The 18,312-nt window shown below is 47.4% G+C and overlaps 1 protein-coding gene across 5 annotated transcripts in view; it reads right to left on the reverse strand.

Annotated features, from left to right (window-relative positions):
• Window positions 1-18,312, reverse strand: part of LOC147679996 (zinc metalloproteinase-disintegrin-like VLAIP-B) — a 242,830-nt gene that overhangs the window by 145,526 nt on the left and 78,992 nt on the right. For all 5 annotated transcript variants that reach the window (XR_015300922.1, XM_086943536.1, XM_086943535.1 and 2 more), the window contains exon 3: window positions 11,010-11,086. Coding sequence is in view for 4 of the 5 variants with exons in the window: in XM_086943536.1 (XP_086799662.1) it covers window positions 11,010-11,086 (77 nt within the window). In the remaining variant the exon portion in view is untranslated. The remainder of the gene's footprint in view (window positions 1-11,009; window positions 11,087-18,312) is intronic.

Genomic DNA, 18,312 nt, shown 5'->3' on the forward strand with positions numbered 1-18,312 from the left:
ACTCTCCCAATTCCTTGAGTCGCATAACATACTAAGGCAGTCACAAACGGGATTCCGGCCAGGCCACGGCACAGACACCGCTCTCCTCTCCGTCATCGAGGAGGCTAGGTGTATCCTGGACTCAGGAGGATCAGTGGCAGTGATCCTCCTGGACCTCAGCGCCGCATTCGACACGGTGGACCACCGTGTACTGCTCCACCGCCTGGCTAAGGCAGGAGTTGTGGGTGCCGCACATGCGTGGATCAAATCCTTCCTCACGGGACGCTCATTTCAGGTGTGGGACGGCAACTCTCGATCAGACCCCCTCCCGCTCACGCGTGGTGTACCCCAGGGGTCCTCGCTCAGTCCCACCCTGTTTAATGTTTACATGGCCCCGCTGGAGGACGTGGTTACCCGATATGGGATAAAAATAGTCAATTATGCCGACGACACACAACTCGTCGTCTCCCTGTCCCAGTTGGACAAGAACCCTGAAATCTTACTCAACTGTCTGCAAGACATACATACCTGGATGTGTGAATCCGCGCTGAAACTGAACGGGACAAAAACAGAAATCATGCTGCTGGGCAACAAATGGTCTTCTGTCCCTCTTTCAGCCTGGCCAGACACCTTCGGTGACATCCCCACGCCCAAGACTGAAATTAAAACACTGGGCTTCTGGCTGGAGCAGGACCTTTCCTTAAAGACACAGGCAGTTAAGACCGCGGGCACATGCTTCGGGCTTCTCCGCTCCATTCGGAAGATTCTCCCGCTCCTGCCCCCCCTGTCCAGGAAATTGCTGGTGCAGGGGCTCATACTATCACGCCTGGACTACGGCAACGCCACATATCTCGGTGCTCCTGAAACCACCCTGACCAAATTGCAGCGCGTACAAAATGCCGCGGCGAGACTCATTTTCAAACTTCCCCCTAGAGCCCATACCACACCGGCCCTCAAATCGCTGCACTGGCTACCGGTCCGCCAGCGAGTGGAGTTTAAGGCCTTGTGCATTACGCACAAACTCATTAATGGGGTTGGACCTGCCACCCTCAAACATATGATCACACCTTACAAAGCCCACAGAAACCTCCGCTCTGACAACGAACATCTGGCCACAGTACCTAGATTCAAGAAGTCGCGCACCGGCGGACGACGCTTCTCGGTCAAGGCCTCCTCCGCATGGAATGCCCTCCCTCGTCTGCTGCGTTTGGAACCCAGCCACACGTTGTTCCGCAAAAGACTCAAAACCCTCCTCTTCCCAAAATAGTCACTGGTTCCCGCCCGTTCCGGATTTTACAGAATTATAGCGCGGGGATGCCTTCGGGTCACCAGGCGCTTTACAAATCTCAAAATAAATAAATAAATAATACACACACACACACACACACACACACACACATACATACATATATACACATATACAATTTTACTCTTTAGCATTAAGAATAATCCCTGGTACTACTTCAATATGATGCAGTGTCAAAGGTTGAAGGAATGAAGGTGACAAGTCTAATAAAGTTATAACTGCAGACAGTTACTCATCCTTAGTATTAATTCTGTAAAGATGTATGAGAATGTGAAACGCAAAAAAATATAGTTTAGTCCAGAGAGCAGATCCACTGTAATAGAGGTTAAAGTTGAAGTGTCAACGAGAGACGGTTGTCGAGCTTCTGTGCTAAGAATCAACCTTTCTTGAGGTAAACAGCGCAGAGACAGCAAGGATGGCTGCCGTTTTCATTGTTACGATTTTGAAGTAAACTGGCAATTCTAAAACATTACAACCAAGATGAGCAGGAGGAAGCCATTTATTTTCGTCCCGCAAGCCGCTTATTATTGTGTTTTTTCTTTGTACAGTGAAATGCTGCTGGGCAGCCTGGCTTAAGATGGCAAAAATCAGCGAGCCATTATTTGTTTGCCTCCCTAGGCATTGCCAAGATAGGTATTTGTAGCGGGCAGTTTAAGAACGGAAATACCAGCAAGTGCTGACAAGTTCTTTGAGCCCTATCCCAGAGAGATTTGCAAGATGTTCTTCTACATTACCTTCTTTGAAGAGGATTGGACAGCTGACAAAGCAGCAGAATTACGACTAAAAACATGAACAGGTCAAATGGCGGAGTCCCTATTCAGACCTAAAAAAATCTCGACACAGACCTGGAGCTTTTCCAGTGTGTTTAAAAACAAAAAAAACAACTTGTGGTTTTACTTAAGACTTTTACCTTTGTTCCTCTACTTCGGAAGCAATTGTTCGGTCAATGTAATTTCAGATAGGACAATACCGAGAGTGATAATAATTGCTAGTTGCCAATTCCTCTTGGTGGGCAGATCTTACAACTGCTCAGTAGCAGCTTAGGCATGTCTGTGCTCCTGAAAAACATGTCAAGAATGTGCAAACTATGCCTTTAATGGTGTTTCATGCCTACAAATGCCCCGCAGTGACAGTTTCACAAAACATCTCCTGAAAGTTTCTGCTGGCTGCTACTCCTTCCTGTTTCTAGTTCAAGAGAGCTTTTCAGCTCCACCTTTCATCATGGAATAAATGGGTTGGAACTCCGCCTGACATTCTGATCAACTCTATTTGCCATGTTGAAATCAGGTAGCATTTAGTGGAGGAACGGCAGGCCACGACTGATTTATAGGATTTGCCCTTGCACTGTGAGTGCAAGGGCAAAAGCCCCAGGTAATATGTGCAGCATGCACCGACGTCACCAATTTTCCATAGTCCTAAGTCTTCCAGTCTTTGTGCTTTCTTTTACAACAGTTTGTGTGTGTCCCCCCTGATCCCAAGAGATCCCTCAAATCGCAAATTGGTACTCTGCAAGAACAACAATTTGGAATATATTGAGAGGAGACCCCCAATAGGTTTCACCACATGTTGTCCGACAGGGATTGCTCCCATTGGCCTCCTTTTCCAACCCCCTCAGTTGCAGCAGAATTATAGCTTTTGGTGTGTAATTGTTACACATAAGGAAGGAATGTACTAGCCTTACTGTGTAAATTAAGCCCATTCATTTATATATTTTTTTAATGTTTGGGATGATAGTTAACGTGAGCACTTTCTGCAAAACTAAACACTATCATTAGAGTATGTGCACAAAGCTAATGCTTTATGAACACTACGAGCACTGTGACCATTCAACCTAAGGATTCGGGGACTCCTACTGGTGGTCGCTATGACCCAACAGCCTGAATTCAGACACTTAAGCGGGATCTTCCCTCTAGTGTGTTAAACACCCTTGGACCTGCGCTTGTGGAGACTCCACTGCTGTTGGTGCTTCCAGAGCAGTTCTCCAAATGCTACTTCTTTCCCTTCTGGCAAGAAACAAGCCTGACAGCCCTGGATTGAACTTCTTTGGCCTGCAATGTTGCTGCGGACCTCACCGAAGGGCCCCAGGCTTGGTCAAGTAGTACAGTGGTGTAGGCACAGCTTCTGGACACCCTCTCACCCCTCACCAGAAACCAAAGGGTGGCCAAATTATTCACCACTATAAGTACAGGTCACCTGAGCTGTTCACCTGCCTAGTCAGTTCACGCCCTCACTTCAGTACCCCCTTACTATTTTCACGACTCATTCACCCAGCTTTTTTTGCAGGGACTGAACTCCGGGTAAGCTAGCCAGGAAGAAGGATTAGGCAAGGCCTGTGAGAAACCCTTTGCTTTTACAAGGGTTCTTGAGGGTAAGACGGTAGTATGACCTTCTACACCCCTACCCTCACTTTCATTACATTTGCCCCCCACCAATGTGAAGCTGCTGACTTAGATGCATTATGTACGCTTTTGTAAATTAGGTCGATACATGCTTATCAACGGCAATCAATGGGCTTGCCACCACATACTATCAATATTAAAATCTGAAGTTCAACCATGTGATTTTCAGCAAATCAAATTTGTCGGTCTCAAAAACCAACCAGGAATAAAGAGGGTGCAAATTGTCAGAGTATCACATGCTTTCTTCCAAGCATTGCCAATCAAAAGTTGCAAAGGCATTGTTTCTACAATAATGCTTTCAGATACACTCCTGCAAAATGATCGAATGTTTAATTTAGTGGTAGGTGTTAGACCTGGCATCTTTGGTGTGGTTTCCCAGTCTTTTTTCCTCTGCCTCCTGTATTTTTTGACGCTGTGCTGGATTTCTTTTTGCTGGTATAGATGCTTTGAGCACTTTGCCACTGCTGATCAGTGTTAAAGTGCAAGTTCTCCCTGTGTAAATTGTGGTTGTAATTGGTTATCCAGGATTGACATATTTGTATCACCAAGAAGTCCCTAGTAAAGTGCTCGGAGTGTGCCATGGCTGGTAATACACCCCTTGTTGTTAAATATTTTGTCCACCCTAAGTGTGGAAGGGTATACTCAGATGTGAGTCCCTTGCTCATTGCACCATCAGGATTCAAGCAAGCCGGGCCGACGACGGCTGAAATGCCAGAAACCGGTCCCCGGAAGCTTGTTTCCTTCCCAGTGTAAGAATTGGCTTGGTAGTTTGGTTTGCCCGGTTCCCATCATGCACTGGGACAGGAATAGACTAATTTGCATATAGCAAGGTTCTGAACTGGGATGGTGCAGTGAGCTAAAAAACGGTGTTGGATCTAGCCCTGATCTCTTGACTGGGTGAGAGTATTCTGCTTAATTCAGAAACTCTGTTCATCACCACCCCTTGTTGTTAAATATTTTGTCCACCCTAAGCGTGGAAGGGTATACTCCGATGTGAGTCCCTTGCTCATTGCACCATCAGGATTCAAGCAAGCCGGGCCGACGACGGCTGAAATGCCAGAAACCGGTCCCCGGAAGCTTGTTTCCTTCCCAGTGTAAGAATTGGCTTGGTAGTTTGGTTTGCCCTGTTCCCATCATGCACTGGGACAGGAACAGACTAATTTGCATATAGCAAGGTTCTGAACTGGGATGGTGCAGTGAGCTAAAAAACGGTGTTGGATCTAGCCCTGATCTCTTGACTGGGTGAGAGTATTCTGCTTAATTCAGAAACTCTGTTCATCACCACCCCTTGTTGTTAAATATTTTGTCCACCCTAAGCGTGGAAGGGTATACTCCGATGTGAGTCCCTTGCTCATTGCACCATCAGGATTCAAGCAAGCCGGGCCGACGACGGCTGAAATGCCAGAAACCGGTCCCCGGAAGCTTGTTTCCTTCCCAGTGTAAGAATTGGCTTGGTAGTTTGGTTTGCCCTGTTCCCATCATGCACTGGGACAGAAACAGACTAATTTGCATATAGCCAGGTTCTGAACTGGGATGGTGCAGTGAGCTACAAAACACGGTGTTGGATCTAGCCCTGATCTCTTGACTGGGTGAGAGTATTCTGCTTAATTCAGAAACTCTGTCCATCGCCACCCCTTGTTGTTAAATACTAGTGGGCCTGCAGCACTGATTGTGTCGTCCACATGAGTAGCCCTAAATTGGTGTCTCAGGCCTGCCACTGCAGTGCCTGTGTGCAGTCTGTGAACTGCCATGTCCCCCTGGTCAGTGTCCCCACTGACCAGGACTAACCCTTCCCTTTCTGTACACATTGGTCACCCCTATGGAAGGCCCAAGGTACCCCCTTGGGCATAGTGCAGTATATGTGAAAGGTAGAGCATGTACTAGTGCAGGTGACATGTTCTGGTAGTAAATTACAGCCATTTTCATTTTCTCACTATTGTAAGGCTATCTTGCCCATAGGCTATCATGGGGAATTCTGGCTACAGTGGTTACATGCATATCTTCCCATAGGAGCAAGATAGGACATACAAGTCTGGTATCCCTGAACTCAGAATTTATTAACACATCTTTTAGAAAAGGTGGTTTTTAAATCCTGTGTTTGAGAACAGCACTTTTAGAAAGTTGCTGTTCTCTTGTCTGACCTTTCTGTGTGCCTTGGCCGGTTCGTGAAATGACTGTCTGGTTTGTGAGTGACTGGTGGATCCCAGACGCTGAGTAAGCCATCCCTGGGTTGATTAGCTCCATCTGCATTTAGAGTGGTGGGAGCGGGTAGCACCTGGGCCTGAATAGGGCTGTGCCTGCCTTCTACAATGCTGGCTCCACCTCCTGCTGGGTGGCTGACGACCCTGCCCCTCTCTCTGAAAGAACAGAAGAGGCCAGGAAAACAAAGTGCTCAAGGAACACCCAGAACTGGTTCAGACCGGGCTCAGAGCCCTCCCGCACAAAGGCAACAAAGACTTTCAGGGGTATAAGTACATGATCCCTGACTACAGAAAATTAGGTCATCCTGGAATCAAGAAGGAACCTCTGCCAAGGAGAAAGCTGGAAGACTGAAGAAGGAAGACTGTCCTGCTGTTGCTTTGCTGGACTGACCTGCAGTTGCTTTGCTGCCAAGGAGTGGGGGAAGGATTTTGATTTGTGCTGTGTTCCCTTGCTTGAAGGAATCTCCAAGGGCCTGAAGAAGAGCTGGCTCTCTGTTAAGAAGTCCCAGGAACAAAAGGACTTCACCCCCCAGCTTCCCTGAACTCTACTGAGTGAGTTCTGTCCTTCCTAGAGTGCTTGGGCCAGTTGTGGTGCCTTTGGAAGTTGTACCTGTGCTGGGAAGCTGGGAACCAAGATTTTAAAGACTTACTGCAAGTTTTAACGCATCGCTCGCTTGCGGAGCGCATATCCGTCAGTGTGAGGAAATTCTCGCCTCTACGAAGGCCGAGATCATCGCAGCACCTGTTGCCGCTGACAGTCATCGCATCCTTCGCTTGCAGGATGCACCAGTCCGGTGCGGGAACATTACCATCCCTGCGAATATCGTTGCAGAGCCTGTCGTCACTGGGTGAGATAGTAGCATCGCTTGCCTGCGGACCGCATTACATCGCTGCGAGAGTCGTCGCAGAGCCATCGCATAGAGGGGCCGCAAGAGGAGAAGATTGCCGCTGAGCCACGCATAGTCGCCGCACCGGAGATAGTTGCCGCCCCGAAGATAATCGCATCATACCTTTTGCGAGCTGCTTCCACCGAAACCTGTGCACCGGAATCCACGCAAGGTATCGCACCCCCCAATACAGATCGGAGTCACCGCAACATGCCCACTACGTCCAGCGGGGTTGTCGCATCGCCTTCCCAGGGTCTCAGGAGTGCCGCATCGCTTGCTTTTCAAAGCTACAGCTTTCACTTGGAACTTTTGTCGCATCTAACGGTACTGTTAACTAAAACGTGATGCAACTATGGATTATTTTAACGCAACCTTAAGAACTCATTTGTGTATGTTGGATTTTTGTAGTTTTGGTCTTGTGTAGTTTAGATCAAATACCTTTATTTTTCTAAACTGTTGTGGAGTCAGTTTGTGGTGTTTTAACTGTGTTACTGTGAGTGTACACATACTTAGCACATTGCGGTTGATAAGCCGGACTGCTCATGCCAAGCTACCAAGGGGTTGAGCAGGGGCTATCTAAAGAGTGTATACTCCTTACCCTGACTAGAAGCAAGGGTCCCTATTTGGACAGTGGGACCTACCTCTGCCAACTAGAGACCCCTAGTTCTAACAGTAGGCAATATTCTATTTTTTATTTATAGAGTGCAACATTCATCCTGTTGGATATCACTGATCTGGGTAGCAGGAAACGCAATGTTGAGGTAGTCCTCAGTGCAGTATGTCAGTACTTAAACCTTGGGAAACAGCTGAGTTTTACGTTTTTTCCTAAATGTTAGATAGTCCACAGTGAGTTGCAGTGCTTGAGGTAGTTCGTTCCAGTGCTTAGCAGCCAGATATGAGAAAGATTGGCCTCCTGCTCTCACTTTCTTGATGCATTTATGACGACTGGCCAACGCTTGATGACGTGACCTAAGACATCTCGTGGGGCCGTAGAATTAGTTTTTATTCTGAAGAATTCCAGGGCTGTGGCGGTACAGGGCCTTGTGTGCATGACTAAGCAGCTTAAATCTTGCTCTTTGGCGCATGGGTAGCCAGTGTAGCGGTCTCATGCATGCTGAGGCAATGAGGGCTTTAAGTCCAGTTTCAAAAGCTCTTGTTTTGTTTCAGTAGCCAATCTAAAGTGTGTGAGATGGGCACACTCCTGCATTTTTTTGCTCCAGCCACTAGGCTCTAGAACTGAAATCATGATTAACAGTAGAAATTTTTTCTACTAAAATTAGTTACAATTAATTTTTAACTAAACTTTGCTCGCATTTGCTTTTTTCCTTTAAAAATAGTTTCTGCTTGTTAGAACTGGCTATTTCTGGTTGGCTAAGGCTGACGCCAAAGCCAGGCAGAAACCACCATTCTAGTCAGGGCAAGGAAGTCACACGCCAAGATAACCCCTGCTCACCCCCTTGGTAGCTTGGCACAAGCAGTAAGGCTAAACTCGGAGGCAATGTGTAAAGCATTTGCGCCAGCACACAACAGCAACAACATCCTAAGCACACCACAAAAGGAACGCCACACAAGGTTATTATAAAATAACTTTTGTATTGTAAAAACACATCAGATAGAAGTCACACATGTACATTGTGCCAACTTGCACGGGCAACATTCATAAGGGAGTATGTACAGGACAGGGCCACATGGGCCACTGTTATAATCAGCACTTAGTAGAAATTAGAATATAGGATATAAAATCACTGTAGCACAAAGTAACAGTTAGAAATCACAACTAGTATCTACTGGTAACAGGTAAGTCCCCCCTACGCAACCCTAAACACCTTAGGAGAATGTCACGCAGGGAACCAGGACCTTACTAGGACCACCTGTACTAAAAAGAACAACCACCTAAGTATCACACAGCATTTAGGGGTCTAGGAAAGAACACATTACCCATGATGCATAAATATACATTCAGAGGAGTAGTAAAGGGAAACACATGATGCATAAACCTACACATTCAGCGGTGTTAAGAATAAGGCACATGATGCATCACAAATACATTCAGAGGTGCAGCGCAAGAAGACACATGATGCCTAAAACATTCAGAGGTGCAGCGTAGGGCAAAGGAAGACACATGATGCATAAACCTACACATTCAGAGGTGCCAGAACAATACAATTGTGCAAAAATCACATGATGTCTAAAAACATTCAGAGGTGCAGGAATAACACATAATGCAAGAAAACACATTCAGAGGTGCAATAACCATACAATTGCGCAAAACTTACATAAGCCACTACCTGTGGCAGTCCCTAGGCCAACTGGCCTTGTTGGGGCTAAGACACCCGGAGTCTCAATGTCAGGGTGCGTTGCCATGCAGCGCCAGTCTCAAGAAAATAAAGCCTAAACGTAGCAGCTGGCACTAAGTGCTGCGCAGCTGTGAAGGCCTGGCACCACTGTGCCCTCTCTGTCCCACACAGGGACTCTCTTCTTAAATTGCGCCTAAACGGTGCAGCTGTCCACTAATTGCTGGGCAGCTGGAGACAAACTGCGACGGGGCCCTCTCTGGCCCTTAGGTGCAAACTGCACCAACTGCTGGAGCCACACAGGCTCTGACTCTCTCATCACATGTTGGAGCCACACAGGCTCTGGCATGACACGTGCCCCCGGGGAGCACACTGGCTCCTAAAACAAATATGCCCCTTGTCAACCAGGCATCGGCATCACTGGCCGTGGGGACCCCCACTGGGGCTCTTAAACAGCAAACAACAAAATGTGTCCCCGCGTTGGAGTCCACCCTCTGGGGACTCGTGAGCAACAGACTGGCCCTCGAGCCTCTCGCGGGCTCTGCAACCACGGTGGGGCGACCCACTGCCATTCGAGGCCGCCCTTACTCAGTGCCTCGAAGCGGCACCAACATACAGCAATGCGGAGCCCCCACCAGCCCTTCCTCACTACGGGCGTCGCTCACCGGGGGCTCCTCGGAGCAGCGGGTCTCTTCTGTGCTCGCAGTGGGGGCAGGCACCGGCCATGTGCCTCGCGCCCCCTCCGCTCCTCTCACTAGGGGCCCCCTCAGCACACGGGAGCCCCAGCAGCCATTACTCGGCACGCCTTCCTCGGCGCAGCAGCTCCGGTCTCCCTCTCCTCACGGGAGACCGGACGGCACACCAGCCCGTGTCACCCTCAAACCAGACAGTCAATCCAGAAGCAGGCCCAGGCACTCCTGGACCAGGATCACCAGCCAATCACACGCCAGACACAAATTACACAAATATGCCAACTTCTAAAAGTGGTACTTCTAGACTAGACACAGTCATGCCGTATATACCATTTCGCAGCATTCAGTCTCACGAGTTCTCTCATACCAAACTCGCCCCTGCACTCCCCACACATCAGGAACTACCATGGGCATACATATTCCCCATTCATTCCTATGGGAGGGCAGGTCACTCACCACACATACACAGAGAGCTCAAGCACTTTACACTGTACCACAGTGAAAAAGTGCACAGAGGCCTAAAATCACCAACACCAGGTCACAGAAACAGGCTAGGAAAAAGCAAAAAAAGTCTCGGGGTGAACCTGCCTAAAGGGCCGGGTCCAACACTCCTATATATTTTTGAAGTTGTTGCAGGGAGGGCAATTCTATGGAAAGCACATTACATAAATTTGAATTTCAAGCTGTGCATGTGGAAATACAAAGAACTTGTGAGGCTAGTTCACTATTGTCATTCACCGATTAATTCATTCAACAACTTTAGTGTATCTGTAAGTGACAAATGCCAAAACAGCAAGTGAATTGTTAGTATTAGTGTGTATCACACGAAGATGAAAGGATAGCGCCTATTAGGCCACAAGAACATCAAGACAAAACATACCATGGAGGTCTAATAACCATCATTGAGGTAGTAAGTGATCATCACTGGCAAAGAACGTGTATTCTCTCAAGTGGCAAAATGTTTGTGCATTCAAATATAATTGAAAATGTTTCCTCATGGGGGAATAGAGAAATGTCTGTAATCAAATTGATCAAAACTTTCAATTTCGCCCAATGCTAAAAGCTGTTCACGGATTGGTCTCCTCAAACAATACACCAATACATCACCAACACCGTGAAATATGTAAAACACAGCATAGAAATATATGACACAACGTTTCAAAGCAAATAAATACAATCCGGTCACTTTTAAATCTTCCATTGCTTGTACCAGAGTTGAACAGAAAAACAAAAATAGTACAAAGTACTCACTCGTTTCTTTTAAGATGTACCTCCACGTCTTCGCCTTTTAATTTAAAGCCATAATGCACTTCGTCTGGATATTTTGCCTGCAGATAATCAATTGAAGATTATTTAAAGGGTAGGAGGAAATATTTTTCCAGGCCCATACAGGCCTGGCCTGGCCTAATAATGAGAAAGTGGGAGTGATTTTCAAATATAAACAAAATACAAAAAAAATAATTTTTTTGAACATTCATTTCCCCACGACCTTAACTTAACAACTTGCAATGTGTTGCCTGCATATGAAATGCAAGGAAAATGTAGGACCTCTTGGGGACATAGAGTATCATGCAATATTCTCATAACTTACATTAGTACCCTTTTTCGAACATTGAGATGTGTCCAGCCAATAAGCATGTTTGACCACATGGCAATAACTCTCCAGCCATTAATGTTATAATAGGATAGAGAATACAACAATGTATTGCGATAACCCACACAATTCCTCTGAGCTGTTGGAAATAGAAGATATAATGTTCAAGTGTTCTTTAATAAAGTACAACCACGCTTTCTTTTGTTACACTGTTAAGCAAATATGCAACAGTATTGCAATACAATAAATAATTTGCATTGTTCGTACGCTCAACTTTGCTTTCTACTAAATATCAAATCCATAATGTAGTAACGATTGGTCCCCAGAGTAGTGCAACAGGTATGCTACCAACTATGTATACTTTTACTCCTAGAGTACACATTTGCATACAATAGTGGGTAAAAATCCGTTCTTACGACCATTGATTTCAAATGAGTTATTTGTAAGCAATTTTGGTTAATGACTGCTATGCATCCGTACAATCTCTTTTACAGTTTTGACCCCCACGTTACAAAGTAGGAGAATCATTTATTAGACGTAGAAGAATGGATTTAGGGATTTACAAAGTGAGGGAAGTATGTAGAGACTTGTGAACTGTCAGGGGGATTTGCAGGATCGTGTAAGAAACACAGAGACCCACCCTCGGTTTATTGTCTCCGATTAGATAATTTTCCCTCAATAAAGATATATTTTGTAGGCGTCCACCCATAATAATACGTGGACAGCGTTATGGGGTTAAGATTATTTATTTAGAGCTCAGGGAACGCAACCAATACCAAGGGGTGCCGCGCGGCATCTGAGATCGCGTCGCACATTCCCAGGATCCCTCGGGCGCACGCTCTGAACCACTAGAGTACGTCGCCGCATATCTCCCCCCTTTATCATTACGCTCAACAAATTATAACAATATACATGGACTACCGTAGCAGTCGGTGGAACCCATTACCTGACAGTCTTACTTGGTCTCCATGTTATAGTCCTCAAACCTCTTGGGTGCTCGGATCAGTTTTCCCACCCTGGTACGGGTCTCCATCGGGCTGCTCCCTTCTAGCCGGTCACTGTCACATGGGCTGACACTCACCATGACCTTTCTTTTCTGCCCTCGCTGCTAGGCATGATTTGAGATGTGGATCTCTCACCACCGCTCTCTTCCGGCTCGTACAGTTCTTCTTCGCTCTGCGCCAATGGTTTCCTGCATGGTCCCTTCCAACTCTTGCCCTCTTCCATGTTTGAGGCTTCCTCCAGGGGCGGGGGAACACCACCCTTGCGGGTCTTCCCATTTAACTACTCTGTGGCACGGTGCCATTCTGTCTTGCGACCACACCTTACCATCGCTTAGCAAGGCCGACCTGGCGCACGGCTCCACGACTTGTAGTGGAGGGCTGAACTTGCTGTCACCCTTCTTCTTCATCACCGCCTACTTTACTCTCACCCACTCGCCCTTCTCCAGGGTCACTGCCTTGACATTGTGTTGTTTGTTGTAATGCTCCGTGTACGCAGCCTGTGCCCTGTCCATGTTGCGACGTACTACAGCCAGTGACCATTTACTTTGAACCACCAGTTGCTTCCATGCTAGATTATCCTTCGTGAAAGGGTCTCGCCCTCTGAGTACTTTAAACGGGCTGTAGCCTGTGTTGGCCGGGGTGATTCGGTAGGCCCATAGCATTCTTTGTAGTTCCTTCTCCCAGTCCTTCTACCAGCACTTATTGCAGCTTGAACGGAGCCCATTATCACTCTGTTAAATTTCTCCGCTAGCCCATTTCCAGCGGGATGGTATACCGGAGTGTGTTTGACTTGTATTCCGTTGCGTTCCATGAATGCATTCCAATTTGCGGAAACGAACTGTGCCCCGTTGTCACATTGGGAATCCCTTCTCTCAAGAATGTGGCAGTGAGGAAGGCAAGTACTGCCTCTCCCCTGGACTGACCATTTTCTCCTCCCATTCATCTGGCAAATTCAAGTAAAAAAGGCCCACACACCAACTCCCAGAGAATACGATAGAATATGGTCTAAAATATCATTTGAGCAATGGACTCAGGAGCTAATTCGCTCCGCTCCCCTGCCACTCCCTGACCCGGTTAATGCAGATAAAAACTTTACCAACTGGCTCACGTCCACTCTGGACATTATCGCCCCGAAACAAGATCAAAAAAAGAAAAATAAATCCTTTAAGTCGCCTTGGTTCTCACAAGAACTCAGGAACTTACGAAAAATTTGTAAAATCCACGAGAGAAAGTGGAGAAAAAACTAGGACCCCCTTATCAAGGAAGAGTATAGAACTGCAATGAGGATCTATAAAACAGCACGGAAAACAGCCCAAGCCTCATTCTTTGACAAAAAAATCAAAGCTGCATTTAGCTCATCCCAAGAGACTTACAAAATAGTCAAAGAACTTCGCAAAATACCCACCCCTCCCTCCTTTCAACAACCCTCAGTTGCCAGATGCAACCAAATAGCGGGCTTCTTCCAAAGCAAGATCACCAACATTCTGCAGTCACTCCCGCCCAAATCAGACAGCAACCCCCCTGCTGCCCCCCTCCCCCTTACCCCAAGACCTACCCTCGACAGCTTTAACCAACTGTCTAACTGTAAAGGGGGGTCAGGCATGGACAGGACACGTTGCCGTGGTAAAGAGGGTTTTATTTTAACATACAGTTTCTTTTTCCTAAACGTAAGTCTCTCTTTGGCAAACCCTGCAGGATCCGTGATGAAAACAAGGATGTATAGGTCCTTTCGTGGTCGGGATGTCAGGCCGGCGTCTCTTCCAAAGGAACTCTCGCAGGGGTTGTGCCGAAAACAAAATAAAGAAAAGGACCAATTACTGCCACGTCCTGATATACTTTTGTTCCCAGGTACCAAGGGGTGAGGGATCACCGTTAAGTGTTTCACATTCTCTTACGGAAAGCTCTGGTGAGGGTTGTGAGGGTCGGGATTTACAGGGCGGGGTAGTGTAGGGATACTAGGGAGGGGTCAGGTCTTTTGAGGTGGTTGAAGTTCCCCGTCTGCCCACCCAGTTTGAGATACGGTCCCGTACCTGTCGGAGCCACACTCCTCCCTCGGGAGCGTGGCACGGCGCTGCGCGGAATCGTTGGCCTCCTGGCACGTCTTCTTCAGACAGGGCTTCACCTTGCTCGTCTGCTTCTCGTCCTCGCGTTGGGGTTTCCACGTCCCGGGCTTCACCCTGCTCGTCTGCTTCTCGTCCTCGTGTTGGTGTTTCCACGTCCTGGCGGCGATCTTCCACGACCTCCTCTCCCCGGTCCTCGCCTCCGGTGGTGACGTCACACGCCGACCTCCACGATTCCGGTCCTTTAACCAATGAAAGGAAGGCTACGTCATCAGGGGCAGTCCCGGCGTCCTGCTCCGTATTCCAGTTAAAGGGGCCGTGTTGCATTTCCGTTGACGATGTTCCCCACGTGAAAGGTTCGTCCTGTGGAGAAGGAGCAACGATTTCTTCAGTGTTTACAGACCACCAGTTACTCTCATTACAGCCGTCCTGACTATCGGTCCTCGACCCGGTCACCTGGTTACACACCTCCCCCCCTGGATTCTCCCGATCGGGGAGAAGAGGTGACCTAGACAAAAAGTCCGCATTAGCGTTGTCCCGTCCCTTGCGGTGTTTAATGACAAAGGAAAAGGGCTGTAGGAACAAGGACCATCTTAGAACCCTGGGATTAAGGGACATGTTCCTTTGCATCCATTGTAATGGCGCATGGTCCGTGTAGAGAACAAATGGACGTCCCTCTAGGTAATATCTTAGTTTATCCACAGCCCATCTAATGGCTAAGCACTCCCGTTCAATCGTAGGGTATTTCCGTTCCCTGGGATGCAACTTGCGACTCAGGAACAGTACAGGGTGTTCGTTACCATCCTCCCCCTCCTGTGACAACACAGCCCCAATTCCTACCTCCGAGGCATCAGTGGCTAGCGAAAAGGTTTTGCTGTAGTCCGGTGGAATCAACACCGGGTTCGTAGTGATAGCTCTTTTTAGTGCCTCGAAAGCTACCCTGGCCTCCCTAGAGGGTTGACGCAACTGAGAGGGTTTGGCTGCCTGGCTGAGGAGATCCGTCAAGGGGCTGGCAGTGGCCGCAAAATTCTCTATAAAGCGTCTGTAGTATCCAATTAGACCTAGGAATCCCCTTAATTCTCTTTTGCTGGAAGGGAAAGGGGTCTGCATGATAGCCTTAACCTTCTCTTCCTGAGGGGCGATGACTCCCTCTCCTAGCAGGAAACCTAAATACTTGACCCTGGGAAACGCGGCTCGCGATTTTTTTGCGTTAACATGCAAACCTGCTTTATTCAGGGCCTGAAGTACTTCCTGCACATGTCTCAAATGTTCCTCCCAGGTCTTACTGAATATCACTATGTCGTCTAGGTAGACGGAGCAAAACTGTTTCAGGTTTGATAGGACATGATTCATTAACCTTTGAAAGGTGGCTGGTGCCCCATGTAAGCCAAAGGGCAACACATTGAACTCGTAGAGTCCCTCCTCTGTGGCAAATGCCGTTTTTTTTCTGTCCTCCTCTCTCAGGGGCACCTGCCAATAACCTTTTGTAAGGTCGAGGGTTGTTATATATCTTGCCTCTCCAATCCGTTCAACTAACTCGTCCACTCGTGGTATGGGGTAGGCGTCGAAGGCCGATATGGCATTCAAAGCCCTGAAATCCATACAGAAACGAGTGGAGCCGTCTGGTTTTGGGATCATCACAATGGGAGATGACCAGTTGCTGTGAGATGGTCTGATGACTCCCAACTTGAGCATTTCTTCCACCTCCCTTTTGACATCCCCTCTCCTAGCAGCCGGAATCCTGTATGGCCGTTGCTTGATAATCTTCCCTTCCTCTGTCAGTATTTTGTGCTCTGTCAGATGAGTCAGCCCCGGGAGGTCTGAGAATATGGAAGAAAAGGGACTGAGAGTCTGTAACAGGCTTTCCTTTTCCTGTTCTGTTAACTCCGGGTTGACTGGTAACTGGTCTAAGGTACTTTGGGACTTACAGACTGGTAAACCAAAATGAGCTGCTCTTGGAGGGGGTCCTATCCACTTTTTCAGAAGGTTTATGTGGAAGGTTTGGCTTCTGGAGGGGGACAACTGGACTCTATAGGTAGTTCGGCCTATGGTATCTATCACAGGGTAGGGGCCTAGCCACTCGCTTTTAAACTTCTGTGTAGAAGAAGGAAGCAACACCAAGACCAAATCGCCCTTTTCTAGAGTACGCCATTTTTTTCCCTTATCGTAGTAGAATTTCTGTTTCCGTTGTTGAGTTTCTGCATGGGAATACGCTAAGTCTCTGAGCTTTCCCAACTTGGATTGGAGTTGTTGAGTGTATTCCAAGAGGGATCTTTGTTCTTCTATGCCTTCCTGTTCCCATGCTTCCTTGGTTATTTCTAGAAGGGACCTAGGTTGCCTTCCATATAATAATTCAAAGGAGGAACATCCCAAGCTACTTTGGACTTGAGCCCGTAACACATATAGTGCTAGGGGAAGAAGCCTGTCCCATTCTTTACACTCTACAGATAACATCTTTTTCAAGGTTGTTTTCAATGACCGATTATACCTCTCAACGAGGCCATCCGTCTGAGGATGATATGCCGAGGTTTTTATTTGATGCATATCTAACAGTTTGCACACTTCCTTCATCAATTTTGATACAAAAGGAGTACCTTGATCCGTAAGGATCTCTTTAGGGAATCCTACTCTTGCGAATAACTCTACCATTCTGTCTGCTATGTTCTTGGTAGTGGGCGTTTTCAATGCAAAAGCCTCAGGGAACCTCGTGTGATAGTCTACTATGACTAATGCATAAGTGTTTCCGCTGGAAGACCGGGGTAAGGGGCCTATAAGGTCCATCCCCACCCTTTCAAATGGTTTACCTATGAGAGGCATCGGTTGCATAGGGACAGCTTGGGGCCGCGTCAGGTTTTTCTTTTGACATATGGCACATTTCTTACAGTATATCTCCGCCTCTTTATACAGGCCGGGCCAAAAGAAATGGCGCACAATATTTTGGGTGGTTTTTTCGGCCCCGGAATGACCGGCTGTAAGATGTGCATGGGCATAATACAGGATCTGTTCCCTGAAGTCACACGGTACCACTAACTGAAGGCCTTCCCCTGCCTTTCCTTCTCGATACAGCAAGTCATTCTGTATTACAAATCTGGGGAATGTAGCATGGGTGAGAGTTTGTGCCACATGAGCAGCCTCCCACGCATTCATCAGTGTTGCGTCGTTGGCTTGTGCAAACCTGAAATTCCTATCCAATACCCATGGCTCCTTTACTAGGTAGGCACTGGCTGTTTTATTCTGAGATGACAGTTTGTCTTTGAAAAGTGACATAAAGTCGGGGTTATCAATACCCAAAATGATATCTTCCGGCAAAGATGATATGACCCCAACCCTAATTTGTACTGGGGCTCTATCCTGAGGTTCTATGACCAATTGTGCTACCGGATACGGTCGCACATCGCCATGGACGCACCTTATGTGTACTTGTTCGTTAGGAATGATCTGTGTAGGTCTAACCAGTTTCTCCTGCACTACAGATTGTCTACACCCTGAGTCTAACAACCCTCGTATCGTCTTATCGTTGATCCGGATACGTACATAAAAGGATGGACCCATTTCTGCTGAGTACATAACGGCTCGGGGAATATAGCCAACCTCCATTGGTTCTTCGGCTGGTTTCCTTTTGGGACACATCCGGGCGATGTGTCCCCACTCCCCGCAGTCAAAGCACTGGGGTCCTTTCAACGGTACATTATCCACTCTCCACGGTTTTTGCCTGACGGGAGGGGGTAGCTCTGGTTTCTTTTTGTCAGTTTTCATGGTGACTGGAGGTTTACTGGGTTTTTCAGAGTCCCAAGGAAAAGTTCTGGGTTGTGCTCGAGAATAATTAGTGGCCATTTCAATGGCCTGGGCTACTGTTAAACCAGAATGCTGGCGAAGCCACCTTTGCGTTCCGTACG

Source organism: Lissotriton vulgaris, chromosome 11 (assembly GCF_964263255.1).
Source record: "Lissotriton vulgaris chromosome 11, aLisVul1.2, whole genome shotgun sequence".
Lineage (NCBI taxonomy): Eukaryota > Metazoa > Chordata > Amphibia > Caudata > Salamandridae > Lissotriton > Lissotriton vulgaris.